The sequence below is a fragment of the Thrips palmi genome, unplaced genomic scaffold (genome assembly GCF_012932325.1).
Source record: "Thrips palmi isolate BJ-2018 unplaced genomic scaffold, TpBJ-2018v1 HiC_scaffold_15, whole genome shotgun sequence".
NCBI classification, from domain to species: domain Eukaryota; kingdom Metazoa; phylum Arthropoda; class Insecta; order Thysanoptera; family Thripidae; genus Thrips; species Thrips palmi.
The window spans coordinates 8,635,301-8,662,636 of record NW_023144624.1 but is presented as its reverse complement, the minus strand read 5'-3'; the positions used below and the strand labels follow the sequence as shown (position 1 = coordinate 8,662,636).

The 27,336-nt window shown below is 41.0% G+C and overlaps 4 protein-coding genes across 10 annotated transcripts in view; 1 reads left to right on the top strand and 3 right to left on the bottom strand.

Moving 5' to 3' along the window:
• Positions 1-94: 94 nt before the first annotated feature.
• On the bottom strand, positions 95-7,010 carry LOC117641575 (protein SMG7). 3 transcript variants are annotated; one of them, XM_034379032.1, is made up of 19 exons: positions 6,875-7,010; positions 6,229-6,267; positions 6,037-6,124; positions 5,819-5,947; positions 5,609-5,730; positions 5,211-5,375; positions 4,941-5,123; positions 4,648-4,831; positions 4,340-4,574; positions 4,112-4,258; positions 3,834-3,909; positions 3,619-3,738; positions 3,281-3,540; positions 3,017-3,201; positions 2,582-2,884; positions 2,139-2,501; positions 1,988-2,047; positions 1,700-1,894; positions 95-1,611 (listed from the first exon to the last, which is right to left on the bottom strand). In XM_034379032.1, exons 2-19 carry the CDS (start codon positions 6,258-6,260, stop codon positions 1,510-1,512), a joined length of 2,949 nt encoding a protein of 982 aa, XP_034234923.1. In that variant the 5' UTR covers positions 6,261-6,267; positions 6,875-7,010; the 3' UTR covers positions 95-1,509. The 3 variants fall into 3 exon arrangements, with proteins under 3 accessions (XP_034234923.1, XP_034234924.1, XP_034234925.1); XM_034379033.1 differs by lacking the exon at positions 6,875-7,010 and adding an exon at positions 6,668-6,740; XM_034379034.1 differs by lacking the exon at positions 6,875-7,010 and adding an exon at positions 6,426-6,445.
• Positions 6,949-11,204, top strand: LOC117641577. Of its 5 annotated transcripts, none has more exons than XM_034379039.1 (7): positions 6,973-7,085; positions 7,540-7,598; positions 7,726-7,926; positions 8,570-8,705; positions 8,783-8,926; positions 10,050-10,289; positions 10,365-11,204. In XM_034379039.1, exons 2-7 carry the CDS (start codon positions 7,548-7,550, stop codon positions 10,601-10,603), a joined length of 1,011 nt encoding a protein of 336 aa, XP_034234930.1. In that variant the 5' UTR covers positions 6,973-7,085; positions 7,540-7,547; the 3' UTR covers positions 10,604-11,204. The 5 variants fall into 5 exon arrangements, with proteins under 5 accessions (XP_034234931.1, XP_034234930.1, XP_034234929.1 ...); XM_034379038.1 differs by having other exon boundaries at positions 8,510-8,705; positions 8,786-8,926; XM_034379041.1 differs by having other exon boundaries at positions 8,510-8,705; positions 10,209-10,289.
• Positions 11,205-11,278: 74 nt separating this feature from the next.
• Positions 11,279-13,075, bottom strand: LOC117641576 (tRNA (adenine(58)-N(1))-methyltransferase non-catalytic subunit TRM6). The gene is made up of 3 exons (XM_034379036.1): positions 12,987-13,075; positions 12,838-12,888; positions 11,279-12,761 (listed from the first exon to the last, which is right to left on the bottom strand). Exon 3 carries the CDS (start codon positions 12,742-12,744, stop codon positions 11,323-11,325), a length of 1,422 nt encoding a protein of 473 aa, XP_034234927.1. The 5' UTR covers positions 12,745-12,761; positions 12,838-12,888; positions 12,987-13,075; the 3' UTR covers positions 11,279-11,322.
• Positions 13,076-13,211: 136 nt separating this feature from the next.
• Positions 13,212-27,336, bottom strand: part of LOC117641574 (DE-cadherin) — a 127,349-nt gene continuing 113,224 nt past the window's right edge. Inside the window, exons 3-25 of the mRNA XM_034379031.1 lie at positions 23,635-23,748; positions 23,431-23,556; positions 23,198-23,347; positions 22,148-22,336; positions 21,856-22,061; positions 21,596-21,770; positions 21,176-21,524; positions 20,824-21,086; positions 20,459-20,743; positions 20,223-20,375; positions 19,998-20,151; positions 19,730-19,917; positions 19,465-19,650; positions 19,184-19,333; positions 18,888-19,091; positions 18,565-18,800; positions 18,279-18,478; positions 18,047-18,186; positions 17,748-17,963; positions 17,515-17,650; positions 17,219-17,437; positions 16,968-17,114; positions 13,212-16,871 (exon numbers count right to left, since the gene is read on the bottom strand). Of these exons, the coding sequence (XP_034234922.1) occupies positions 16,729-16,871; positions 16,968-17,114; positions 17,219-17,437; positions 17,515-17,650; positions 17,748-17,963; positions 18,047-18,186; positions 18,279-18,478; positions 18,565-18,800; positions 18,888-19,091; positions 19,184-19,333; positions 19,465-19,650; positions 19,730-19,917; positions 19,998-20,151; positions 20,223-20,375; positions 20,459-20,743; positions 20,824-21,086; positions 21,176-21,524; positions 21,596-21,770; positions 21,856-22,061; positions 22,148-22,336; positions 23,198-23,347; positions 23,431-23,556; positions 23,635-23,748 (4,329 nt within the window). The 3' untranslated portion in view covers positions 13,212-16,728. The remainder of the gene's footprint in view (positions 16,872-16,967; positions 17,115-17,218; positions 17,438-17,514; positions 17,651-17,747; positions 17,964-18,046; positions 18,187-18,278; positions 18,479-18,564; positions 18,801-18,887; positions 19,092-19,183; positions 19,334-19,464; positions 19,651-19,729; positions 19,918-19,997; positions 20,152-20,222; positions 20,376-20,458; positions 20,744-20,823; positions 21,087-21,175; positions 21,525-21,595; positions 21,771-21,855; positions 22,062-22,147; positions 22,337-23,197; positions 23,348-23,430; positions 23,557-23,634; positions 23,749-27,336) is intronic.

Here is a 27,336-nt window from a genome sequence, read left to right as displayed (position 1 = left end):
ATAGTTGTAAAATGATTTACTTGGTTGTGTGGAATATTGAGTGACAGGGCTAAGTGCAAGCTTCACAATGCTCATTTTATAAAGAAACAAAACGATAAGAACTTCATTTTATTTTTTTGGAACATTTAAAATATGAAACCCAACATTTTATCTCCATAAATGCATTTCTTTTTAAACAGATTAACTAATTACTGGTATTGTGCTTTGAATAGGTTATTTGCTAATTTGTCTCTAATTAGCTACGGATCAGTTCAACTAAAATGAATGCATTCAGTGCTACATCGACACAGTATGCTCAACATACAGTATTCACTTTCACTTCCCCCATTGAAGGGGTCGCACTTGAAAACACACAAATGAAATACAACTCAAAACTTACATCTGACACTTTGTCTAAGACAATTAATGTCTCAAAACACATTTCCTCTAAATTTTCAAATAATTGAAACAGCACACTGAGAGATGTGCAATTTTTCATTGCTAATGACATCTAAGAGCAAAACAATCCAGCATCTTTTCAAAGCATTATAATCACATTCAATACACTAAGTTTGTCTTGCTACAACACAGAAATCTTTTCTCTTCAACTTCGAGATCATGTCAAATTAAAATGACTGACTAGTCGTTATCATTTTGATATGATAACCATTTGCTTTACAGGCTGAAAATAGCCCAAGTAAATTTTAAGTTTCATAACATTCCTACAAAATGCACTCAGCAGATCACAAACAGAGAAATCAAATAAACGCACTTAGTCTTGGAAAAATTTAAGTACTTTGCTAAATATACATCATGCAAAAACCTGCATTGTACCAGAGTTGAAAACAATATGAATTCTTAAGAACAATTAAGATGACATTAATCAATAAACCAATTAATTTTCAGTTGCATAGCATTAAATGCTACCAACAAACTTAGAATCTGCAATTTCCTTTGCTCATTACTCATGGTTTTTTCTCTTTTAAATGATGCCTAACAGAAAATGTATTGATATAAAACCTTATTTTGGTGGTAGAAATTTAAGGTATGTAGATTCTAGCAGTGGATTCTGCACAGTAAATATTCTATTGCTTCATTTTAACATCAGTAAGAAAACCCAAACCTTCAGTCTTGGCAAAGGAATAAAATCTGAAAAAATAAAGTAACTTCTGCACACGTTAAGCTGCTCCCACGTCAATCTCACAACAAATTCAATGTATTTTCACAGCATTGCAAATTCAGTCAGAAAAAAAATCATTCATGAACACTGAAGCAGCCACTACCAGAGACTGAAAATTTTCCAGCCTACCAAACATGTCGAAGTTCAAAAGGGCCACCATCAAATACAATATTTGTGATTTTGATAAGAAGTGGGCATGGATACCTGAAAATGTGTTTAACACAACAAATATGTACTGGGCACACAGCTCCATGGTGAAAACTGAAGCAGAGAGCTTTACAGTAAATTTCAAAGATAAAAGCCAACCAAGTCTCACTTCCAGCGAGCAAGGTGTCTGCCTCCTGATGTGTTCATGTCCCACTCTTAGGTGATGGAGAGGGACCCTCTCGAAACTGCTTTTGTTGTTCTAGCAGTCTCTCAAGAGGGGATGGTCCTGGACCAGACCACAGGGACTGAAAAAAAAAAATTAAAATATAAATTATTGTTGATTTTAGTTTGTACCACAAGATACTGGTGATAAGAGAACAGAATTGCACATACCTGTGCTCCCATTATGGCTGCTCCATTGCCTCCATTTGGGTCAGGGTTGTCCCTGATAGAGTTCACACCATCCCTGGATTCTGAATCCACTCCACTCCGTCCTGGTGATATTGCTGGAGATAGCCAGTTATTGGTACTAAAAAGGGAGTATGGAGAGAAACCTTGAATATTACTGGGAGAATCTCCACATTTATCCTGAAAAACAAAAGCAATGTATAGAATACCCAGGAAAGCAGCAAGTGCTAACAATAATAAAAAATAAAACTATGCATTATTTTTGGCATTTACTTCTGAGAGAGTCCTATGTGATTGCTGATTTTGGAACATTATTGATGACCCCTGGGTACCCTGTAAACACCAAATTGATTTTAAATAGCAACAGCAAAAGATTGATGCCAATTGGCAGAGTAAGTTCACCAGGGCAAAAATGACTTCTCACCTGATGTAATTGAGGCTCCTGTTGCCTAGGAATAGAACCAGAATGAGGTTGGAAAAGTTGATGCTGCACTGTTGAATTGTGCAAATTCAAGGAAGGGTGGTGTGGTTGCTGAATTCCATTACTCAATGGCTGCTGGACATGTGGGGGAGGTCGCTGGTATTGAGGTTGTGGTTGATTTGGAGGCATGGGTCCCCAGTTCACAGCACCATTGTACATGTTTACAGGGAGGTTCCTTGTTTGGGAGCGGCTTTGGGATGGCCCCTGGTCATGTTCAGGCCACCAAGAATTTCTGAGGTTGCTATCTGACACTAGATTTGGCATTAGTGCCTCTTCTTGCCATGCACCAAAAGGTGGACGCATTTGCTGGAAATAATACTATCATTAGCAAATGTAACATGAAATATCCTAGAGGATTTAAACAGAAGTAATACAAGGGAAATCACCATAGCATTTTCAGAAATAACAAAATTATGGCCACTAGCATCAAGCATATTTTGGCGAATGCTTGGAGGTGGAACTGACATTGGAGGAAGAGGGAATATTGGTGGTGGGGGTACGTGTACAACTCTCGCTTGGGCCTGTTGCTGCAACTGTTGCAGAGGAGGCGGTGGTTGAGAAAACGATGCAGAAGCAGTGGGTGAAAGTAAAGGCGAGGATGGTAAGTTAGGTTGTGACTGGACGGACTTTTGGCTTGTCCATCCATCGTTTCGATCCAGAGCGGTTGGAGATGGAGTTTTAAAAGAAACCTGCAAGTAGTCAGTTGGTTGTAAACAAACACACACAGTTTATCAGAAGTTTAAAAAATGGGAAACACAAAGGAAACATACAAATGAACAATTCAGTGGTTTCTAACTTAAAATAAAAGTTAAGAATTTTACCTGCTTCACATCAGCCTCTGGAGCCAAAGTCACTCCTTTACGCAGAATGGTTTGCATGGCAATGTTCTGACGAGGACCTCTGCGACCAGTACCTACTGTAAGCCCACTGTCCTCGGATTCACCAAATTCTTTTTCTCTAGATTTCTCAAGAGACCCTTGTGGCTTTAGTATGCCTGTTCTCTTTTCTAAACACACAGAATTGAGGAATTCTGACTTGTCAAAATGTTTGATATTCATAATAACAAACAAAGAAGAAATACAAACCTGGCACTTTTGTAAGTTGTTCTACTATCACAGGTGGTACAGGGGGAGGACTCACAGCACCCCCAGGTGTTGATGTGCTGCTACCACCCCAACTGCCTGCATCGGAGGGCGATGGCGATGGTTGCTGAGGACACTGTCCAACTCCAAGACTTAATTGTTCTAGTTCTCGAATCAGCTCACTTGACGGGGCTTGGCCACTTGCTAAAGCCTCAAAAGACCGAATACTGGCCAGGCCTTCTCTGCTCTTGTCATGCATTTCTCTTGATACAAAAACAGAAAAAAGAAAAGGTTATTTAGGCAATTAAAAGCATGTCTTCCCTTACATGCACAAAAACTACCTGGATGATATAACTGCATTTTCTTCTTGCTTGGATAACCAAACACCAAATTGAACAAGTCTTGAGGCACGGAAGCGGTTTATTTCAGGTGTATCAATTTTGGAGTCTTCGCAATGGAACCTTTAATGACATAAGATGTAAGTCAGTTTCCATATTTATTGCCAAGACATAAAAGTAACGGAGAGATAGAAATAAATAATCATTATCAAACTCACGTTAACTCTTGCATAGCTTTAGTGAGTGGCAAAAAGCCATGAAGTTCTCTGTCCTCTGGGAGAGGGATTGATGAAACTGATAACAAGCAAATAACGTTATAACTAAAAATTCACTGACTGCTCTTTAAAACAAAAAAGACACAAAAAAAACTTATTTTTCACCACATTAACTGCAACCTGAGCACAAGCATGGTCACATTTGGGTAAATGTTAAGTTTCCTATGGCCAGGGCATTAAAATATACCAAGCCTATCTTTATATTCTTTCTTGGGACCTACCTTTGTTTGACTGATCTGAAGCATTGAGAAGAGGCTGTAAGCCATTTAGTAACTTGCACAAACTTGGCCAGATTTGCAACCGGGATGAGAAAGCTTGATTATTAAGTACATGAGGCTCGAGACGAATCCAGTCCAGAGTAAGTTTAACTAGAATCACAAAAATCATTAATGGTCATAAAATAAATCTATACCAATTACATTCGCAATAAAAATAAAAGACGAGCTTACTTGCAGGAAGAGCAAAATATTCAAGAAGAGCCTCATTCTCTCTGATAGTGTATACTGGCAATAAAAGAGCAGACAGGGAACCTGCTATGAGATCTAAAAGGAGGCTTTTGGCCTGTATCTCATCAGGTGACAATTTGGGAGCAAGATCATCTCTCTGGTCCCAATGCCTTTCATTTTCAGCAGGGAAAATGTTACCCCGAGCACGATGCAAGGCATATAAATTGACAGCCAACATCTGTTGACAAACGGATGTTAGACAAAGGATGGAGAATTGGTAGGTTGCGACTTTTCCTGTTGCTAACACACACCTGAACTAGCTTTCTAGATGTAAAGCTTTCGGTTGCCACCTGCGCTGTCAGTGTGTCAGTCAAGAGACGAATAGTACGACTGCAGGCTGTGAGATCTGCATTAAGATACAGCATCCCATGAAATTTGAGAAACAAGGCAACATATTCTTGAACTGTTAACTTGCTACGTCCATCCAAGTTCAACCTGTTAAACAGAAATATTACGTGGAAAATTACAAAGCAAAATGATAATCCACTTTATAATTCACATTACAGTACTGTATTTTTATTTCACTTTAGATGATAATACTTACTGATCTTCAGCAAACCTACTAAACATTCGCTTTAAATTTGTTGCAGCTGCAGGAAAAGGGTGTTTCACTGATACACTTTTGACATAGTGAAAAACTGTCCCAAGACGGTCTCCTCTACTGGAATCTAAGAGAGCCAACTGATTGTATGGTTGGCCTGAATGAGGGGAAAGCTGAACAGCATGCCTACTCAAAGAGGAAAACAATTGGATGAAATAGGCAATACGACAAGTAAATCATAAAACAGAAAAAATTAAATTAAAAGAAGAAAACCTGTAAAATGATTCTGCCTGACGATTCTGGTTGCGATATCGAGCAATGTCTCCAAGGTGAACTAGACAATGCTGACAAATGTAGGAACACGAAGTTGTATTAGGCTGTATGAGCCTGTTAGGAACATTGTTGTAGTTATCACTAATTCCATAGACTGAATCTCTCCTGCAAAGAAAATTAAGATGCAAAACATATGGGTTAACAAGTCATGTGGGTAATGTCCGAACCCGCTAAATTATTCGGACGTTACCCGGGTAATGTTCAGCCGATTTGACATTACCCAGAGGCCAGTGAGTAATGTCATTACCCGGGTAATGTCGACACTACCCACCCGCCGGACATTACCCGTAACATGTACATGTCATAGGCAATACATGTCAAAATTAACAATGGCTTACCTGCGGCAAGATAGATCCAGATCAAAAGCTGCACAAATTTCCTGCAGCAATGTCAGGTAAAAGCCACTAGCTGCTTCAAGACACCATGATAACATTGCTTGTGATTCAGTTCTCCTGGGATTCTGAGGGAAAAAAATCATTTATAATTTTTGAGCTCATTAACCACTATTAAGAAAAAAATGGCAGCAGCCAGAGGAAATAAATATTAACCTTTTTGTCTTTCACCATATTCTGAAGAATGCCAATGTAGTTTTTGAACCCATAGTTCCATAATTCCTGTTCCACTTTGCAATCAAGGGCATATTCCAAATCTTGTAAGAGAACTTGTTGATAAATACGCTGTTAATACAAATTAAGGCAAAAGACAATAAAATCAATTTATTACAGGAAGATGTGAAACTGGTGCGGATTTTAATTAATTTACTCACTTGCAACTGTTGTTGCCAAACCCAAGCATCTCCATCGTTCAGCAATTCTCGACAATTATTAACTTTCTCTTTTAGAACATCTGCTTTTCTGAAACAGATAAAGAAATCAAATTGGAGATATCTCGACAATATCTCATTGAGAGGAAAAAAGTCACAAATGGTTTCCCATTCAAAAACAATTTGAAAACTTACTTCAGTGCTTGAACTGCATCATTTAGGCCCATTATTCATCTGCAAATCGAAAATATGCAACAAAAGATAAAAATTCCACTTATGATAAAAGATTAACCATATTGTGATTCTGCCTTCCCACAACAAAAGTAACCAACTCAAAGACCTAACCTCAACAAGATAAAACTACACTTAAAAAGCGACTAGGTTTTTAGTACCGATTGAAAACTGATGACGAACTACTAACACAAAAATATTAGCTTCGCCAAAATCACAGTTCATCTAGTGTCAGAGAAGGCAACCACGGTACTAACGAATCTTGTTAGCTCATCAGAAAATGTTACTGAGCGATTTCTGACAGGTCTTGGACATGGGCAACAATCCACGCTAGTGCAGGACAGTATTTTCAATGAAGGTGAGCAGTACATTAAAGACAATGCCCTAAAAACAACCAGCATACAAATAATTTTTTTTGTAACGACGGAATGCAGTGAAAATTGATCCTCGAAATGTGTTACCATGGCCAATGTTTAGGCCTAAACCTTCGAAGCGGCTGTAGCCGACTGTGAACGATACTATTGAAATGACCAGACATTTAAGTGAAATTGGGAAGAAAATCTGTGATTTTCGGCTAGTTGCTCAGACTTCTGTAAACACGTGTACCCACCATTACAAATTAGAGTAATCCATAACATTCCCCCGTTTTCACCAGCTCGTCTGCTTCGCAGTACGTAGTCTGCTGTTGTTTGCTACTGCCTCCTTAACCCCCACCTCCACCGCAGCAGAAAGTGCTTGAAGTTCAGTTCGCAACTGAATGTGTTGAGCTACCCTATTTGACCCCAAATATTGATTTCGGATCTAATCCGGCTGAAGCAAGGGTAAGGGTCATTTTATCATCAGGATTTAGTTTCTGTTTTTCCATTCTTGGCATGCTGTGGATGTGTTATTCGTTAAAGGAACTTGTGTTGAGGTTACGTTTTCCTGCTGTGTACATTTTACCTACTTAATTTTTCGGCTACGTCTTCTAGTTGCCTCGTCTTCCATTCTCTCACTTTTTGTTTTGTTTTAAAGTCCAACAATGGTTTTAGTTCATGTTGGCATTGATTAACATATTTTTGCTGTGTGTGTTTCGAATGTCCTATACAACTTGTGAACTCTGTGATTTTTTTAGATTTGTTGTTGTTTTTATATAGTTTGCTTCTTGTATTGGCATGTACGTAAACCAGCTTTGTTGGAGAACCTACTTTCAATAGTCTGGGGTATTTGTTTGCATTGTCCTGTCTGTTTTACCGCTGAGCCCCCTCGTAGTAATTCCACCCCGTATTTGTAAAGGTTCCTGCATGTCAATAATGCCAACTACATTTGAGTCTGAGATAGCTGCGGAAGATGATGTAAGTCTGGATGGTTTTGTATTTTGTGTTTACTGTATGTTTACCTCATACTGGTTTGTGGTAATTTACAGAACAAATGTTTACTTGCTTTGTATGCGACTAACTTTAATCTAATCCTATTTCTTAGGTTCAAATAACTGTTCGCAACTTCATTGATGTGCCTCCTGAGCCCTGTGACAAAGAAATGGCAAATGGTTTAGATGAAGGTTGTGAGCTACAGCAGCTAGTTGGTGATGATGATGAAGTTCGGAGTGGAGCCACACCACCAGTCAGTCCTTCTTTGTGTAAAGCGGCTCAAGCTGCCCCGTCAACACCAAACAGCACAAAGGTAATTTTCATTTTTGTAGCTCAAATAAAACTAATTTTTGACTGAAACCATTATAGAATATGAATGTTAGGCGATTGTTTGTTTTCAATAATTTCACTAGACATAGTTTTTCTGTCAAGTCGAATGATATTGAAATGTCTGCATGCTGTCCATCCTATCTGTTAATGTGTGGCTTGTGCACTATTTAAAAAAAAAAAATATTAGCTGCTCCGTTTACACTTAAATGAAATTTTTGTAACTAATGTGTGGCAGAACAGTGGCTTTTTTTAATTTCCTTTTTTTTTAAATTTCAAATTTGCCTTTATAATCATTTTTAAAATTTTTCTGTTTTGGAGGTAGACTAGATTGTGTGCTTTAAGCATGTGCAGTTCAGATTTTCTTATTCGAGTCTTATTGATGCCTCTTCTCTACTAGACTCTGATTTGGTGAAGGATGTTATAGACCTCAAGCAATTTTAAATGTGTGTTTTAATAGCAACTTTCACTTTGAAATATGTCAGCTCACAGCTTCCTTTATTTGTTGCTTGACGGTTTTGGTTGTAATTGCATGTGCTTCATACATGGTTCATATTTTTCTCCTGTAGCAAGTAGTGAAGCGGCAAGAATATGAGCGCATTCCTACTTGTGATGATGATGCCATGCAGGTGTCAACCCCAGCTGGCCACGAGACTGCAAAAAATTGTACAGTCATTGGACCCAACTTAAGTCAGGGTACAAGTCAAGGCTCTGTAACATCACGATCTCTGAGTCGAACAGCAACTGCTCCAACAATAGCTAATGGTAATTTTATAAATCAAAGAATAATTGCCTTGTTAACTTTTTTGTCAATTCTTACCTTTCTACAACATTCCTTTCAGCAGGACAAAACACACGGCTGCTGTATGTTAATGAAAAACTATCCAGGGGTCCTTCTCTGATGTCTGACCATGGAGGTCCAAGATTGACTAGAGAGAGAACGCCTAAGGTTGGCCAAAGTGCTCCACGTGCGGAGATCAAAAGAGGTTTGTATTATTTTTTTCTGATACACTGGTTACTTAAATTAATAAAAAAAGAGCAGCCGATGAAACATTATCTTGTAATATGTAAAGCCAGAAACAGTTCGACCTCATCAGTATGGGGAAGAAATTTCATGCCTCTATCAGAAAGATATGTCTTAAAATTTTGAGATGTAGTTAAATGTTATTACTTTATGAATGAATTACCTGTGGGCTAAAAGTGGGCCTATGCTTGTATTTCAATGCTTTTGAATTAGTGAATGAACCAGCTTTGCATTTTAGATCCCTTTTACTGTGCAGTATTTAGCTTTTTGTAGAAAATCCATACATGTTAGAGGTAGTCAAAGGTGCTGACAAACCTAAGATCGCCTAAGATTACCAAGGTAATGTGAAGTGTGCAGTTCCATTTTGGGAAATGTCAAAATATTATTATTTGACCCAACATTACCTAAGAAAATTTGCACCGAACTAGAATTGATAGCCGTACCATATCTCGTTTTTTTGTTTGGAATGAAATGCAAGCTGCTTATCAGCATAAACATAAATGTATCAATGTATTTTTATTCAGCATGCCAATTCTGGCCTTTAATTTTTTTTTTGGATGACATGTAGGCAATTGTTCTTTGAAATTATTAGGATTCTCTCACCAGTTTCTAGTTACATTGTTAATCTTAAGCATGTTGTGCATGATGAGAGTTGAGGGAGACGTATAATCATTTTATTGACTTCATCCTTTGTTTCTTTGTTTTGATAACTCAAATTAGAGATGTCTCTGGCTTAAGTGAACTCTATGATTTCTTAAAAAATCAGCTTTGTATTTTGGTTTTTAGAATACTCATGGGTCTTTTGTATCAGTTCTTAATAATAATTTAGTTGCATCTTGGGTCTCCTGTAGTGTATAAGCAGTAAATTTTCATAATTCATATCTTTGGCTAGCTGTGGTACTCAATTTAGATATCTTATTTTTGTTTACTTGCATTGTTACTCACTGGCATTTTTCTTTTTTTTTTCTTTTGTTTTATGATTTGTGCATGGTCCTCTTCACTTTGCTCTCGATGGCACAACCCCTGTAAATGCACTGCCTGCTGCGTATGAAATGCATTTCCATGCAACACCAATTGCCTATCAGGAGCCACAAGTATAGGCCTGACCAGTACGGGGTCTCACAGTCAGCTGAGCCATCTACTTCATTCACGATCAAGATTGGCTCCCCAAGATACCCGATCGGCTCTGCGCAACAGATTGCGAGATCCTGATCGGTCATGTCAACATCACTGTTTTCTAACAGATGTAACAGACGTGCATCGAATGGAAGAAGCTCTACTGCATCTGCTCGAGGATTTCCACTCAGGCAAACTACGTGCTTTTGGTATGTGGCTGGTCGGACACGAAACTTATATGCTCATAGGTTCTTTCTGCACTTGACACTGATTTTCGTCCTCAGGCAAAGACTGCAGCATGGAGCAAATGACGGGCATTCGAGAGCAACAGGAACGTCTGGCCCGCCTCCATTTTGATTTAGGTGCTCAAGGAGAGCTGTTCTCACCATTGAGTGATGAGGGTCTCCGAGCCGGTCAAGAACACATGCAGAGCTTAATGGGAAGTTTAGAGCAGTTGAGTGTGTCTATTGAGCGTCTTCATTCCTTTAGTGAAAGTAGAGAAAGCACTCAGAAACCTGAATAGAACAGAAAATTATAATTGAATTCTTTGCTGCCTGAACAAGCTTTGCAGGACTGATGAAAGTAGTATCTTGTAATTTGTACTTTTTTACTTTCTTTATCAGACTTTATTTACAAATTTACATTGTAAGGTTTTCTTTTACTTTTTTTGTTCACAACCATTGATGACATTGATTTTCTATATGTTTACAAATGAATTATATATTTTGATCATTTGGAAGGTCTAATGAGTGATGTATTTGTTCGTACTCTGTGGCCGTGGCCTTGTGCACCTGCAGAGGTATGTGAGTTGAGGTAGTTAGTTTCTATTTCCTCTGATAGCTCATGATTGTTTTGATTTAATATTTATGTTGTATTAGCACTTTTACTGTATATTCAAATCTGTGATGATTCTTATATTAAGTATTCATGGTGTTAAGTTGGGGTTCTTGAATTTCTTTTTAAGAAAATTTTTCAATGCATATTTTTTCATAAATCTTAATTAACCAAGGTAACTTCAAGGGTATCATATTGTACTGTAATGTGTTTATTTTGTATCACTGCCAAGCAAGATGCAACTGTGATGAGAGGTAGAATATACTTTTGTTATCATTGAAACATTTGAATAATGTGTTGTGTGAAATACACCACCCACATCCATGGAGGCAATCAATTGAGCATGAGAGAAAAAAAAGGCATGTTCAATTAAACCATTGAAATTTATTGAAATTTAATACAAAAATATTACTGTCCTTGGGGGCTCTCAACTACCATACCAGTCAATAGATAGCCCCCACTACCAGTCATATTGACAAGAGGATGAGTTCGGTCTGACTCGATTTGATAATTTCTGAGCCACGTGTCAGTGAGTCTGAGGTTAATTAAATCTGATCGCTGACTGAGCTCCACCAGTAGTTCTTGAAGAGGTTCTCTAACCTGACCAAAAACAACAAAATTACGAGAAGGAGCTACAAAAGGCAGGAGGGCATTCAAGATAGACTGAGGATGTTCTCTGCAAACTAGCACTAAACCATCTACTTGAGATCTTAGTGATTGGGCTGCCCTGTCAGTTTCAACCTCCCAGCGAGACTTCTTTTTGGCAGAGCCTTCGTCATTACCACATTCACTATGCTTCCTCTTTCCCGAAGAATTGTTTTCTTGATCAGAGTTTGCAAGCACTTCATCGCAGTCCATTTCAGCTTTGGCAGTCTTATCCTCATTATCTGCAGAGAGAATAGCAGGTTCTTCCACAGCACTGCTAATTGTTGTTTCTTTTAGACATGGTTTAGAAACACCAATTCCCTCTTCTTGGGTCCCCAAATCGTCACATTTGATATCTTGAACGTCAGCACTCTCCCCTTTCAGCTTTCTCAAAAGATTGTAAATGTTAACACTGATCAGACAGTTTTCTTGCTCTTCCGTCAAATTAAGAGCTAGTAGTGCACTCTTTTGGGGGTAGTTTCCAGGATGAACAAGCACCAGTCTTCCCTCATCGCACAGGCCATTCAGCATTGTTGCAGCAGCCAAACCTTGACACCCACTCTCATACAGTATATAGGTTCCATGTGAATGTAAATTTACAGCTGTGTTCAACTGTGATAGGGTGTCCACTCTAAGACCTAAAATCTTTTGCTGATCAAGGCGAAACATTGTTTCTGCAACAAGACGTACAGTGGGCTTCCTCACTGTTATGTATTCAAAATACTTCTTTTCTTTCTTCTTCAAGTACTTTTGTTGAGAATATTCTGTTTTGCAGTGAAATGTCTTGCTGTTTTCTATGAGAGTTCCAACAATTTCTTTAGATGAAAGGCCCTCATCCCTTAAATTGACAATTTCTTCCATGGACAGTTTTTGACTGCTTCCATCATCTACTATATTTCGGTTATCTGTTCCACTAATTGCGCTATTCGCATTGCTCATTGTAATGGAATCTCCTTTCAGATCATGAACACTGCATTCTTTCAAAGTATAAAATCGTTTTCCTCCTTTCTTTTGTTCCATGCGATAAGAGGTCCATACAGGTTTCCCTATCACACTGCCTATTTCCAAAATATCCTTGCCCAGGTTGACAGTTCCGTTTGCTGATACTTTGTGCAACTTGAAGTAGTCTTGTCTTTGAATCGCTATGTAGTCACCAGCTTTCACAATATCCAAATTGTTGGCCATGGTAGTCTTAAAAGAACCTGGAAAACACTTCAAATATGAATGAATGCGAACGGAAAGGGAGTTGATCAAACGATGCGGCAATGTGCAACTTACAGGTTAGGCTGCAACAGCTGTCTAATTACGTGAAAGATTTCCACGTTACAGCTGGATATTGGAAAAAAATCTCAATAAAGGCTCCAGAAGATTTATTTTGGTGACTAATTGTGAAGTGTCAGTCAAATGTAAACGAAAATTAGTGTTACCATGCGTTTTTTTGCATCAACCAAAACAACCAGGGGAGCCAGCAGCCGAGCAGCCAATGTTGCCAAATGTCCGCTACTCACTGTCGCCGCCGCCAGAGCGCGCTGGAGGAAGACTGAGTCGCGCGAGATTCAAATCGTGCGGTCAACCAGCGATACTGTACGTAGTTTAGTTTGAGGGATGAGTACCTCTACTCATTGGGAACGCAACAAAAAAAAAAAAAACGCTTAGAATTTCTTGTATCATGTATTTTAAACCTTTTTAATACAATCTTCAACCAGTTCACATCAAAATACAGCAGGAAAGGGATGGGAATTCCATAGATTGACGAAATGTTACAATCACCATTTCCATCTGCACTAACCACATGACACAATTAATTACAAAAGCCTCCAACATCTCAGAGGTAACAACATTCTTATTATCACATGGCAACAGAGAAATTGTACATACAAAAACACTAAGAACGCATACAGTTATTGCCTTATGTGCAAAACCTAGTCCATACAGTTTGTGTCTTCAAACTTGTGTGTTAACATTGTACCGTAGAAGCCCCAGGTTTGGTTGTTCTGATTAGAACTAACCTGAACAGTCATTGTCCAATAGTATTTCAAGAATGAAGAGAATGTTCATGAACCCTCAGGCAACACATATGCGCACACACACGCGCGCGCGCTCACACATACATACACACACAGATTATTAAGTGAGATCGATAACTGAATCTTCGAATGTTTGGCCCCGAGTACATAAAACTAAACAAAATGATGGAGCTTCAGGAGGACAAAGTATAATTACAATAAATCAGATTATCAATCTCTTAAAGAATACCCCTACATACCAGAAGGTTCAGCACCACATCAATAATGAATGCCGTGTTCTGCTGATTCAAATCCTTACAACTCTTAAGCCAACAATAATTAGTTCATACAAATTCATTAAAATCCTAAGACAAGAGACAGTCTTCTTGTATACCTTTGTGCAAAGTTAGATCCTTTGAACACAAGCCAATAAAAATGTTGTTCTGTACAAAATTTCCAGTTAACTAAAATTTTTCACATTCACACAAAATAAATAATTTGAAAACATGATTATGTACACAATTCAAACCTATTAAAATAATAAACTAGTTTCACATTCAATGCCAAAATAAAGGGCAAAATATAAAACTGATTCAATGGATCAATTTCCTTTTTTTCCAGAATTTGTAATAGGTGTGGCCTTTATTTTAACTAGACTTTTCACCTCTCCTCATTCAGAAATGCAACATATAAGCTGTGTTTGTAATATCTGGTAGGCCAATTCACATTACAAACATTTCAATTGATTAGAATATTGATTCATTTCCATGAGAGGGAATATTCTAGTTTTGACTGGGAATTGATAAAAATAATAGGGGTTGCTGGTTTACAACATAAATAATTGTACATAATGTGTTCGTACAAAATTCATCTCTTTGCTTTATGAATATTGATTTAACATAGATAATGTCAAGCAACCCCTGAAAATAACACACAGCAAGACATGCCTCTTCACACTATTGTTAACATGGTTTTCCTTAGTAGACTTACTCCTGTTGGCAGTGATTAGGATATGGTAACACAGTTCAGTGTTTTAAATCATAATGAATGGAAAAATAGAACTTATGTTGTACAAATAAACATGTACAAGTCATCTACAGAACTGTTTAGAATCTCACAGCACCATTTAATAATTCATTCACACATTCCACTCATTCAAAAATAAAGTATAAACTTCAGCGGCTAAGTCTTGATTAACAACAAAGTCAACGACTAGCCCACAAGGACATGAGGACTACTTTCGATTCTCTAAACTCGGGCACCATACAACTTCATGCAAAAGTTTCATGCACTTTATTTCAGTGATAAATGGCATCATGGTGCTTAATAAGTAAAGGTATAAAGTGGGCCAGCATCATTTAAAGAACAACAACATAAAGTCTTATCTTAAAGTGAACTTGCAAGACTTAATTGTAAGCTCATGCCATGCATCCCTGAAGACTTATGGAGAAAGAACTTATACTTCCAAAGCTTTCTTAAAAATGGTATCCTGTGATGCCAACCTGACCAAATCACTTTCTGTTAACATGCATGAGTCGAACCACTTGTGCCTGGTCAGGTGGAGGGTTCTTAAAGTGTGCGCTTATTTTTTTTTGTTGATTTCAGGGGAAAATTGTATTGAATCTTATAAAATAGTGTGTCATACATGTGCACAACACATTTTCACCAATTATCAACACAAGCTTATTGAAGCAAGTTACAAAGGAAATACACAATTCTTAATTTCAACAATTTAAATTAAGCTTGATTGATTACTTGTCCTCAAATTCTTTGGTATACAATTTTTAATACATGCACCAAGTCTACCTTTAAAGTAAGTCATAACAAAAATAAAACTAAATGTACTGAAACCGTTACATTGGAATTAAGTACAGGCATCATGTTAGCTTGGAATGTTAGTTATTAGACGTTTCAGTTGCTAAAGCAACATGCAAAAGGGGGAGGGATATATTTCAGTCTTAAAGTCACAGAGATGGATGCTAGTGTGAAAAGAATGCCAAATAGGAATAGTGTCTCAAGACGCAATACTGCTACAGACATGCTTTACCCAATTAATACCTGAACATGGATAGCCTTCAATACGCAGGCTCAACAACAGAAAATTTCACACCAATGATCTTCATTGGCTGTGAGACTTTGTCACTCAAGTGAGTGTATAAAGAGACATCAATCTAAGATAAATACTGACCAATCAAAGAAAAAAAAATGAAGAGAAAAGACACTAACAGAAAGCAAATACTGTGCTCAGTGTTTGTTCACTTTATAAAAAAAACACATTCTAGAACAGTTTTACACATAAAATAATACATCATACTACACATTTATATGACAAGTAATAAAAGTAAAAGCTACAACTTACAATTATAGATGTAAAATGATATACAAAATCAAATATTTACAAATGGGCATGGCATGAATTTTATATATCATATAACATAAGATTACCATGAACAAAAACCTAACATCTATGTCCCTTGCATTTAATTCATAACAAACAATAATTGTTGATTTCTTCAAAGCCGTCATAGTTTCCCTATAAATCACACAACTACAGTGTTTGTTCATAATCATGAACTGAATGAGATAAGGTTGTTACTTTACAGTTCATGGATGTTCTAATAATCACAGACTGTGGATATATTGGCAGCTTCAATCTCTTATACCACTTAGGTCCTCCCAAAATACTGCTCAGACATTTGATCAATAATTTAAAATATTCCTAAGTAAACAATGGGGACTCATCAATTTGATTTGTCAGACAAAGCCTAGAGCTCAGAATAGGGGAGGGGATTTGGGAGAAAAGATTTGAGCACTTAAAACAGTAGGCACAGGGTTCATAAAAGGAATGCAAACCAGTGCAAAGTCATCTTCAATCCCGAGACAAAATTTTGAACAAATAAAATAATCAGAACCTTGGTCGTTGTCAAAAAAATGAAAGAAAGGAATGAAAATAATCAGGTTACCAAAGAATTGGAACAATAGTTTCTTAAGTCACCATATTAAAACAATTTAAATAATAGTCCCTTAATTTGGAATAGTAGTCTTGAATCAGAACACTGGTTGCTACAAGAGCGGCCTCTTCCTCACTTTGAGCTTCTTCTATGTGGGGTGAAAGTACATCAGGGACCACATCTGGACGTACAGCCCCTGATGTACGCCACTCTCAACACCAAGATTCAGATGCTGGAGTGTGGTAGTTTTCATCCTCTTCATCGCTTGGATCCTCTCCATACATGTCTGCCAATTTGCGGAAACGTGGTCCGAAACTTGAGAGGTAGTCAAAGTTCAGATCACCCTCATCAGTACCTGTGAGACAAAGGTAAAATATGATTCACACAATGAATTGGCATGTCTTTTATAAAAATAAACGAAACAAAAAATAAAAATAACAACAATTCTGACCTGATGCAAGAGAGGACAATGAACCAGAGGTGTTACCATCACCTTCATAAGCATAGTGACGAACATCATCAAATGGATTTGTTTCAGGGTCAGCGTCAACTGTTTGTTTCTTTCCATCAAGGAAACCACAAATGTCTGGAACATCATCTGCCAAAGAAAACAACCAATTGAGTTATTTATTACAGAATTACAATGAAGATAATGGTAGATACAGAAAGTCTAATTTTACAGGGGGCCAGGATAATACTGACCTCTTCTTTGCACATGGTTTGATTGAGGGGATTTGTCATGAGGAAGACTATAGTTATCACCATCATACTGCAAGCGCAGCACGTTGAGGTCGTAGCCAGTCATATCACCCTCACCACCACCTTCATCTTCATAATTGATGATATTTTCGCGAATATCATCGGTGTCCTTGTAGAGATCATCAGACTTGCGACGATGCACAACAACAGCAAGAAGCAAGACTGTAAGAAAATTGAAGTTTTTGTTAAACGATGCTTACATTATTATTGATGAAACTATTTGTAACAAAAGCACTTACTAAGAAGGATCGCAATGCACACGAGAATAGCAACAAGGAAATTTGTGTCAATCCCAAAAGAAACAGCTTTGGCCATTCCGGTGTTGCAGCCAGGGTCTGCATTCTTTGATAAACTTGGCATGCCCAGGTTGTAAGTCTGTCACGAAAAACAAAATTACTTCACATTATTTGACTGAAAAGGGAAGAAAAAAAGGTGTGAGTGTAAAAACAGACAACATTAAAACATATGTCACCTTTTGATTGAATGTGAAATTTCTGACACATCCACTGTAACCTAAATCCATGGGTTTATGAGTCCAGTTGAAAGAGCTGGCCAGGCCTCTGAGGCTGACAGCAGATCCACCAACTTGAAGTGGACCGTTTACATTTAGGAATTCATTGGGGCCTTGAGGTGGTTGCAAAGCAAGACATGATAGAGTTTGACAGCTGTCTACTTTCATTTCAATACTCTGTGCAGAAAAAAAATATCAACATGAACTCACTATTTTCCAGGTGTACAAGAAGCAATAAAAAGAAAATATATTACAAGTACCTTGTCACTCCAAAGAATGTCAATGCGGTGACTTTCACCATCATTCAAGTTAATTTTGGAATGTTCCATCCGAACAGTGCCTGAACCATAATCAACGTATAGAACTGGGAAACCATTGCGCAGTTCCAGAGCCATAAAATCTGAAATATAACAAAAAAAAATTTAAATGCCAATTTTTAATTTGAAAAAAAAAAATGTAATTAAGAACTTGGTTTTGTTAACCACATCATACCTTGAACAGGCAAAACAGGATTATGCTTCATGGGACCCACATAAAACACAAGCCCATCGGGTTTGTAGGGACGTAGCTCCATTGTTAGGTGAGCTTCAGCACATGCTTGGAACGGAGGATATAATGCATATCCATCACCATAAAATCCAATACCAACAACTTCGCAATTAGGTCCATCAAAACCTTCCATGCACTCACAACTACAACATGAAGAACAAATAAATTATTAGAAACCTTGTCTAAATAGAGACTGTTAAGAAATTTAAAAAGAACAGTGATTTCTCACCTATCACCAATACGAGTTCCACCATTTAGACATCGTATCTCAGGGTTTGGTTGGCATTCACAAGCAGGATCGACCACAGCGTTCACTCCAACAAATGATGAGGTGTTTGTGTAGACAGCATAAGGAGTGGAGCTTTTGCTGAGAATGTTGGTGCAAGAGGATTCACAGAAGGTTTTCTCAACCAAGCATTCATCAATACTGACCATGAGAATAGAGACACCCAGTTCTCTTTCAATCTAGAATAGAGGACAAGTTTTGTTAACAAAGTTTTAAAAGTAAAATGTCATTGTTTGCGTCAAAACCTAGTAAAATTAAGTCCACACCTGTTCTTGATGCTTCAGAACGGCAGTATTTAACCTTTCAGGATAGTAATAAGGAGAACCATGTGCAGAAAATCTGACATCCAACAGACTTGTGTTTGTGTTATGGGGGGAATGTAGTACAGTGAAGACATCGACATTGTGTATGCTCACATTTAACATATGAGCAATCCGATTGCGTAACAATTCCTGTTTACTAATGCCGTGCTGTAATTGTTGAAGAAATTGAAACACATTAAATACTGGATTGGTAGAAAGTGTGTCAAACTTACATAACATACAACAGAAAAAAATAGTACCTCATTTGGGCTGACAAAATCCTCAGCAGTCACTCCAACAAACCTTATGGAACCAGACTTGTCTACAGCCTCTTCTGGGATTTCTTTTACAGTAACGTTCACAACAGCTTCAACAGAATGGTGGGAAATCAGCGCACTTTCTTCAGTAACCTTTCAAAGATAGATAGAATAGAAAATATGTTAATAAAGACAGGAACAAAGCAGTTTTGAAAATTTGATACTTTGTGTGTTTGAGTTTGTCACTACAAAGTAACGTTTTTAGAAGATTGAAGAAAACTTACTGTGAAGTGAAGTTCATAAGTTCCATTAGGAGTTCCCTGATACATGGTGATCATGCCAGAGCCACTATTCAAATTGAAATGAGGATGTTGGCTGTTGCCCGTCCATGCAAAATACTTGTCAGGCAAGTCCCAATCATCAGGATCATCAACATACACTCGACCAATTTCTGTGTCTGGAGATTCACCCTGTGGAAAGTTCAAGTAAGAATTTAAGTTTGTGAACGAACAAGGAATAACTTTTGAGGGAAATCATCTGCAACCGTACCTTGTAGTTGTAGACAAAAATAGAACTTTGTCCAGATTTCATCGCATTGTCATTCTGATCACCAATAATTACATTCAATGTACTGGTTCCTGTCATTGTTGGAACACCACTGTCTGTTATCATTATGGGAACTTGATAGCTCTTCTTTTCCTCTCGGTCAAAGACAACCAACGCTCTCAACTCAGTGTCTACAAAGAAACAAACAGCTGTAAGCACTGCCATACACATCAAACAATAGCAATAGCATAGTTGGGAAAAGGAAACTTACTGTAGATGCCAAACTTCAATTTGATTTCTTCATCTGCAATGGGGGCAATGGCATAACTGAAGGGTGGGCCATTTTCTGGACCATCATTATCCTTTGCATGAAGGTCAGTGATTTTCCCCGGTTGTAGGTTCTCTCTCCAAATAACAGGATAAGGCTGAAAAGAAATAGTTCAATTGAGTAAATGAGCCAACAACCAAACCGATTCTAAGCTGAAATGAAACATACCATATCCAGGTAAGGGGCATTGTCGTTTATGTCAGTAAGTGTTATCACAACTTCAGTGGTTGATCGCAAACTTGTTGAATTTCCATTTTCATCATTAGCAGCAATCAGAATCTGCCAAATTTCAAAACCATCTGGGGGATCTCGGTCCAAAGGCTGAAAGGAAAAGAAAATCGTTGTAGACTTTTGGCTGAGGTAAAGAAATAGGAGCAGTAGAGAGCACACTAAAAATAGCACACCTTTGTTAGAGAAAGACATCCGTGTTTATCAATAGAAAGGAATTTTTGCTGGTCTTGCTTTACAACAAAGTAAACAATGTATTGCTCAGCTTTACGGTCTGGTATGTCAGGATCATAAGCCTTTAACTCTGTTATACAGCCACCAACAAGTTTCTCTTCAGGGATGGTGATATTATTATCATATGGGTAGAACACAGGTGGGTTGTCATTTACATTCGAAATTTTGATTTCTACTCTGCAATAATCCTCAAAAGCTCCATCAAAGGCACGGACTCTTAAGGTATACTGAAACAAACAAAGAAATCATCATTTCATGTTCAAACTTCCTTTAATAGCCACACATTGGCAAACACTACTAAACTTACGCTTGTAATATTTTCATAGTCCAGCTGGTTGTAGACCCTGACTTTCCCTGTAGTTGGCTCTATAAAAAATGCATTGTAAGTATTACCCTCCACAATACTGTAAGTTACAGGTGACGCTGTGTCATTGTCCAGAGCCTTCACTTCTGTCACAAGTGCATTAATATTTGCATCTTCAGGGATGGCCTCAGCAACATAGACATCTTGAGTGAAGCGAGGTGGATGATCATTTTTATCCGCGATTTCAATGCGAAAGACTTGTTCTCCTAATGTTACAGAAAGGAAAAATATTAGAGTTTTTTAAGTTTCAGCATTGTGCAATGAAGCAAGTGGTAATTTATCAAGCAGCACTTACCTTTATTGGGTTCCCCAGTGCTGTATAGAGCAGAGGGTGAATTGTCAGTTGCAATTACTTTCACATTGTAAGAATCTCTTTCCTCACGATCAAAGGTTTTTAAAGTTGTTATGTTGCCAGTATAACGATCAATGGCAAAAAAATCTTGTTGGTCACCAAGCTCGTATGTGACTTGGTTGTGGGCTGACGTAGCATCGGAGTCTATGGCTCTCACTTGCATAACTGGAGTACCTGGAGGTTCATTTTCCAAAACACTACCAGAAACCACCTCAGTAAAGGATGGAATATTGTCATTCACATCTTCAACTTGAATGTTAATTTTAGTTTCAGCAGCAAGATTGTATTTGTTCTGAAAATGAATAATGCCAAATTAGATATGATAAGATTAGAACAGTCTTTACTCTTTGTTAAAACACATACCTGAATGCGGACAGTGAGTGTATATTCTGATATTGACTCAAAATCCATCGGCCGCGCCATTCGAATATAGGCAGTGTTGCCATGAGGAGTTAGGAGGAAAGTCTGCTGTTTATTGGTCTGATCAGTTCTTCCAGCAACCAACTCAAAAACAGGAGCTTTTTCATCAGTGTTGGACCTGTTTCAAAACAGACGGTTCATGAAATTGTTTGAAACTTAAGTCATCAAAATGGGAAGTGGCCGAACTCTCACAGCAAACTTACTGAGCAGTGATGGTAGCAATGTTAAATTCATAATCAATAAAATTTTCTTTCAAAACAATGGGCCCTTCAGGCTCGATTCTGGTAAAAGAAGGTGCTTTCTTGTGAGACTCAACAACAACAATTTCCAAATCAATAGATGTGCTCTTTGGTTCTATGCCCTGATCAGTGGCTGTCGCCCGCATCCTGAAGCGGTAGCTTGGATCTCGCTGAAACAGTTCAGAAGAAATTCAAGTAATGGCAAAAACAGGGAAAAGGAAAATAAAAGAAAATAATCACTAAGGAGCTAACTTACATCAATGTTTTTAGCCAAGTAAATGACACCTGTGTGGCGATCAACACGGAAGTATCCTTCATCTTCTGGCATTCTGGGCTCCAAATCGTACAGTACAAAACTATTGTTGCCATCATCAACATCGGTAGCAGAAATTCGCATCACTTCTCTACCAACCACCAAATCTTGAGGAACTGATTCAGCATAATTCTGAAGAAGAATGGATACCATGGTTAGACAGTCATTTCACACAAGCGGCTTTTCCTTCCATTTCCCATGTGGTCTTGATAGTTTCACCAATACCTAATACCTTGATGGAAACTAAGTCTAAAAAATGTTCCTTTAATGCAAGAATGTTTTTGACTGAATTTACAACAGAAATTTGTGCTATATTAATATTTGAGTGATGAATGGTTGTACCCACCACTGTCAGTGAAACCAGTATTTACAGTGTACTTGCCCTCAGTCAACTCAACTACATTTGCTAATTTTTACTGACTAAAATTGCAGCCTTATCATTAACGCTGCTTTGTTTTCTCCATGCATCTAATTGTTTAAAACTTAATGCACTACACAGCTGAAGTCTACTGTCAATTTGGCAAAGAAAGATTTAAGATAAACACTAATGCAAGACAATATGAATTAACAACAAAAAGAAAAAACAAAGAAAAGAACCAAAACAATAACATTATAAAATTAGACTTTAAGATAAAATGAAAAAGAAAAAAAAAATTGGGGCAAATCTAAAAAATGTCAGCATTAAAAAGTAAAAATAATAATGCAGTCTTGTGCAAAAAAGTAAAGCAATGATGTTAAAGTGGAAAGAAACTGCCTGATTAATGGCAACTATTTTGGCTGAAATTATTAGAATGGCAAGACATTATCATGCAAGACACAATGTTCACAAACCTTCCAGTGGCTTCGATAGTCCTGGACGCAAAGAAAAAGACGGTAATATTTATTTAAATGACCTCATTCTCAAGATGTTTTTTTAATTTGTTTAAAACTAGCATAAGACGTCCTGATGGTTATTAAAATTACATAAACAAATACAGTTCTACAGATACTGACCACTTTGTCGAAAACTGGTTGGTTGTCATTGATGTCTTCGATGGTCACCTTGATGGTGCACACATCATCAAGCTGCGGTTTGCCGTTGTCAGTAGCCCGAACAGTGAGATAAACCTCCTTCTCCCTAGTTGGCTCATCTCGATCAAAGGTCTGGGAAAAAGCCAAATTGTTGTCAAAAAAAACGAAAATAATTTCTGCGAACTGTCAGAGCATGTTTGGGATGTACTACTCACATATCTGGTGGTAATGACACCGGTGTCAGCATTGATGCTGAACTTGAGCCTTTCATTCGGCGCAGACACGAAAGTGTAGACGATTTTTCCTCCGTTTTCAGGAGGGTCTTTGTCGTACGCTTTCACCTGGAAACACAAACAGACACCCATGTCAGTCAGCGAAGGCCTGTCCGGGTGGCTTGACGCCGCTACACTGCTACTCACCGTGAGCACGGGCGTGCCCAGGGGCTCCTCCTCCTTGATGACGGGCTGGTAGCGGGAGCAGTTGGTGAACACGGGCTTGTGGTTGTCGTGCACGGTCAGCCGCGTGCCGGAGAACTGTGAGCAGACGACAGAGTTCACCATCAACATCAACATCGACATGAGCTTCACCACGGCCGCCATGGCGCAGTAGGAGGGCACGCCTCGTCCGACGCGACCGCGACCGCCTCGCGCCGAGCACTCGAGCAGTCTCGGGCGTCGACCGGCAAAACAGGAGTCAGCACAGAGTCAGCTCGGTGGCCAGGGCTGCCAGAAGCCGGCACGCTCCCTCTTCCCGCCGCGGTCGGCACTGGGACGCCAGGCCACGCCTGGGCCACGCCACCACGCGCCAGCAGCAGAGCGACGACAGCCGACGACAGCCGACAGCCCGGGCGGGGCAGGGCGCGGCCGGCGCAGTCGCTGCGGTGCACGTCAGCATACGGCACCGACGACGACGCCGCCACAACAAGGCACGCCTTCTGCGTCTACAGTCTACGCGAAAGCTTGTACGCATCCGATCGCGTTTCCCCTACGGTTCCCAGAACTCCCCCGCGTCGCGGCTGGCGCTCTGGGCCTGCCTGGGCCTTCCCTCGCGCTGCGCCGCGCTCGCCGCGCTACCCCGGCCGCCGTCTGGGAATACTCCCCGCCGCGAGGAGCAGACGCCGCGCTGCCGCCGCCGTGATGCTGCCCTTCTTGCTCTCCTCGCGGGACTCGGAAGGGAAGGAGCGCGGAAAGGAGACAGAGAGGGTCGGGGCCGTCGGGGCCGTCGGGGCGGAGCCAGAGGGAGTGAGAGGGACGCAGAGGGCATAAGCGCCTTTCCGCGAAACACGCCCCCACCCCCACCCGCAGCCCGCACGGCCCGCACCACGCGCGCCGCGTAACGCCAACCGCGTCGCTCGCACAGACCGCCACGAGAGAGAAGGAAAAAGACATCAAATATTCGCATATTTTTCTTCATGAAAACAAAACAAGAGTGCAGCGGCGCGCGATGCAGCAACATTGCGGTGCACACAGACAGGCGGGCGGCGGGGCGTGGCGGGGCGTCCCACTCGAGCGGGGACGGAGGCGGCAAGCCAACCCTTTGCAAGGGGCCGCCACGCAGGCAGGCAGGCAGGCAGGCAGGCGCCGCGTCCGTGACCCCGTCGCAACACTGGGAAACGGCAGAGCACGGTAACGGGACAACCGACCGGGGCCGGAGGAACGCGTTCAAAAGCGGGTAGGTCACGGTTGTCAAAAAATATTACTTTAAAAAAAAAATCCCCGAGGAATGCAAGAGGGGAAAAGGGCTTTTGCTGGACATCAATTATGAAGGAAGCCTTTTGCCACCACACCAGGCACACCACACCCGGCCTGTTTGCCGCCGTGTTTGCCCCAGCTTGCCCGCCCCGCCTCATATCACACCTGTCCTCGCCCCGCCCCCCTTTGGCCCCCGCCCCCTCCCGCCGGGAAATCTTTTCACGGGGGGTTTCATTATGTATATGGAAGCTGGCAGTGCCGGCACGGCAGTGCTGGCACGCTGCAAGCAAAGGGCGGCTGGCGCGGCGGCCATCTTTGTTTCATCACAATTCTACCTCACTTCGGATATTCATAAAAAAAGGAAAGCACAATGAAGAGAGCCGCGAAATGGCTCCGCCCGGCGCTCCGCCCGGCGCGCGCGCTGCACACGTGCTGCGGGCTGTTTCGTGACACGAGGTCAGGCGAAACAACAAGGAACACAAACACAAACGCGGGGCGGGGCGCGGCACTAGAACCCGCGAAAGTGGCGAGGACGGGCGGGGAGGAGGCCCGACTGCGCGCCGCGCTGCGCCGCGCCCCGGTGCGCCTGGCGGAGTGGGGCCGCGTCATCACCCCGCTCAAACAGACGGAGGCCGACGAGGAGGCGAGAAGGGTGGCGGGCTGGCGGGCTCACATGTTGGCATGTCGGGGAGGTCGTGGGGGTAGGGTGGGGTGGGGGGGATTCTTAATGAGAGCTGAATGTTACATGAGAGTGTCACCTGGACAACCACGGGGTGGAGAGAGGCCGGTCGGGGCCGGGCCTTGGCGGGGGCCTTGGCGGGGGTTGCTTGGCCGGGGCCGCGAGCGAGTCCTTGACGGAATCCTTGCATGAAAGAGGTCCTCCCGTTTCCATCTTTCAGGAGAAGAAAAGGTTCGGTCGGATGCACGCCGCGCCGCGCCACGCCCCGCCACGACTCAAATATTCAACAAGTTCCCCCTTCCCTTCTCTCGCTTCCCGTATGGAAAAAATCGTCTGCGAATGCATTGCTTTTTGTCGGCTTAATCGGATCGTTTGCGGACCGTTCTCAGCTAGACGGCAGACAAATCGCGATCAAGACGCAGTCAACTCTAAGACAGGACGCAAACAGGGGCCAGACAGGATTCGGACTTGGGCCCGCAGTGCATGCGCGGGCAAAAGTCAGGCCGAAAGTAGCGTGTTCGCAGACACGGCGCGGCCCATCCGCCGACCGTCCGCAGACCGTCCGCAGACAAATAAGTACCTCAATCGGTCTGCGGAACGTCTGCGGACTGTGAGGTGTCGGAGCTCGGCTCGGCACAGCTACGTCACAGCTCGTCTTCAGGTCGTCTACGGAACGTTTGCGGAAGGTGTGGTGAACGTCTGCGAACCGTCTGCGATTCGTCGGGAATCAAACAACAACACAAACAAAAACAAGAGCGTGAGTCGCGGCCTGGGCGACTCGAACCCGCAGCCTTTGGGCTGCTGTTCAGAGACGCTACCCACTTGGCCAGAGTGGGAAGTCTGAGAGGAGCGTCGCGAGGCTGCGTCAAGTTCCGCGCAGCCGCCCCGACTTCGGTTACCGGACTTGCAAAACAATGTGAACGATCTACAAATCAAAGTGTTTACTTGTGCGCTGTAACTGGAGCGTACTTGTCTATGTACGCTGCAACTAGAGCGTACTTGGCAAGTACGTAGTGCGTACACTATATTTGAAGCGGACATCAGACAAGTACGCTCCAGTTACAGCGCACAAGTAAACACTTTGATTTGTAGATCGTTCACATTGTTTTGCAAGTCCGGTAACCGAAGTCGGGGCGGCTGCGCGGAACTTGACGCAGCCTCGCGACGCTCCTCTCAGACTTCCCACTCTGGCCAAGTGGGTAGCGTCTCTGACCAGCAGCCCAAAGACTGCGGGTTCGAATCGCCCAGGCCGCGACTCACGCTCTTGTTTTTGTTTGTGTTGTTGTTTGATTCCCGACGAATCGCAGACGGTTCGCAGACGTTCACCACACCTTCCGCAAACGTTCCGTAGACGACCTGAAGACGAGCTGTGACGTAGCTGTGCCGAGCCGAGCTCCGACACCCCACAGTCCGCAGACGTTCCGCAGACCGATTGAGGTACTTATTTGTCTGCGGACGGTCTGCGGACGGTCGGCGGATGGGCCGCGCCGTGTCTGCGAACACGCTACTTTCGGCCTGACTTTTGCCCGCGCATGCACTGCGGGCCCAAGTCCGAATCCTGTCTGGCCCCTGTTTGCGTCCTGTCTTAGAGTTGACTGCGTCTTGATCGCGATTTGTCTGCCGTCTAGCTGAGAACGGTCCGCAAACGATCCGATTAAGCCGACAAAAAGCAATGCATTCGCAGACGATTTTTTCCATACGGGTTTTAACGTTATCCCTCGGCGGATGCATACTTGAGCAAACCGCACGCA

Bases quoted from the DNA above. Each gene is read 5' to 3' on its own strand.
- LOC117641575 (XM_034379032.1), bottom strand. From the start codon at position 6,260: ATGGGCCTAAATGATGCAGTTCAAGCACTGAA. The intron at 3,910-4,111 runs GTAGGTCCCAAG...GCTTGTTATCAG, and splicing joins TTCAGATCAGTCAAACAAAG to TTTCATCAATCCCTCTCCCA. The intron at 3,541-3,618 runs GTAGTTTTTGTG...TTTTGTATCAAG, and splicing joins AATGCAGTTATATCATCCAG to AGAAATGCATGACAAGAGCA.
- LOC117641577 (XM_034379037.1), top strand. From the start codon at position 7,548: ATGTCAATAATGCCAACTACATTTGAGTCTGAGATAGCTGCGGAAGAT. The intron at 7,599-7,725 runs GTAAGTCTGGAT...CCTATTTCTTAG, and splicing joins AGATAGCTGCGGAAGATGAT to GTTCAAATAACTGTTCGCAA. The intron at 7,927-8,509 runs GTAATTTTCATT...TTTCTCCTGTAG, and splicing joins CAACACCAAACAGCACAAAG to CAAGTAGTGAAGCGGCAAGA.
- LOC117641576 (XM_034379036.1), bottom strand. From the start codon at position 12,744: ATGGCCAACAATTTGGATATTGTGAAAGCTGGTGACTACATAGCGATT.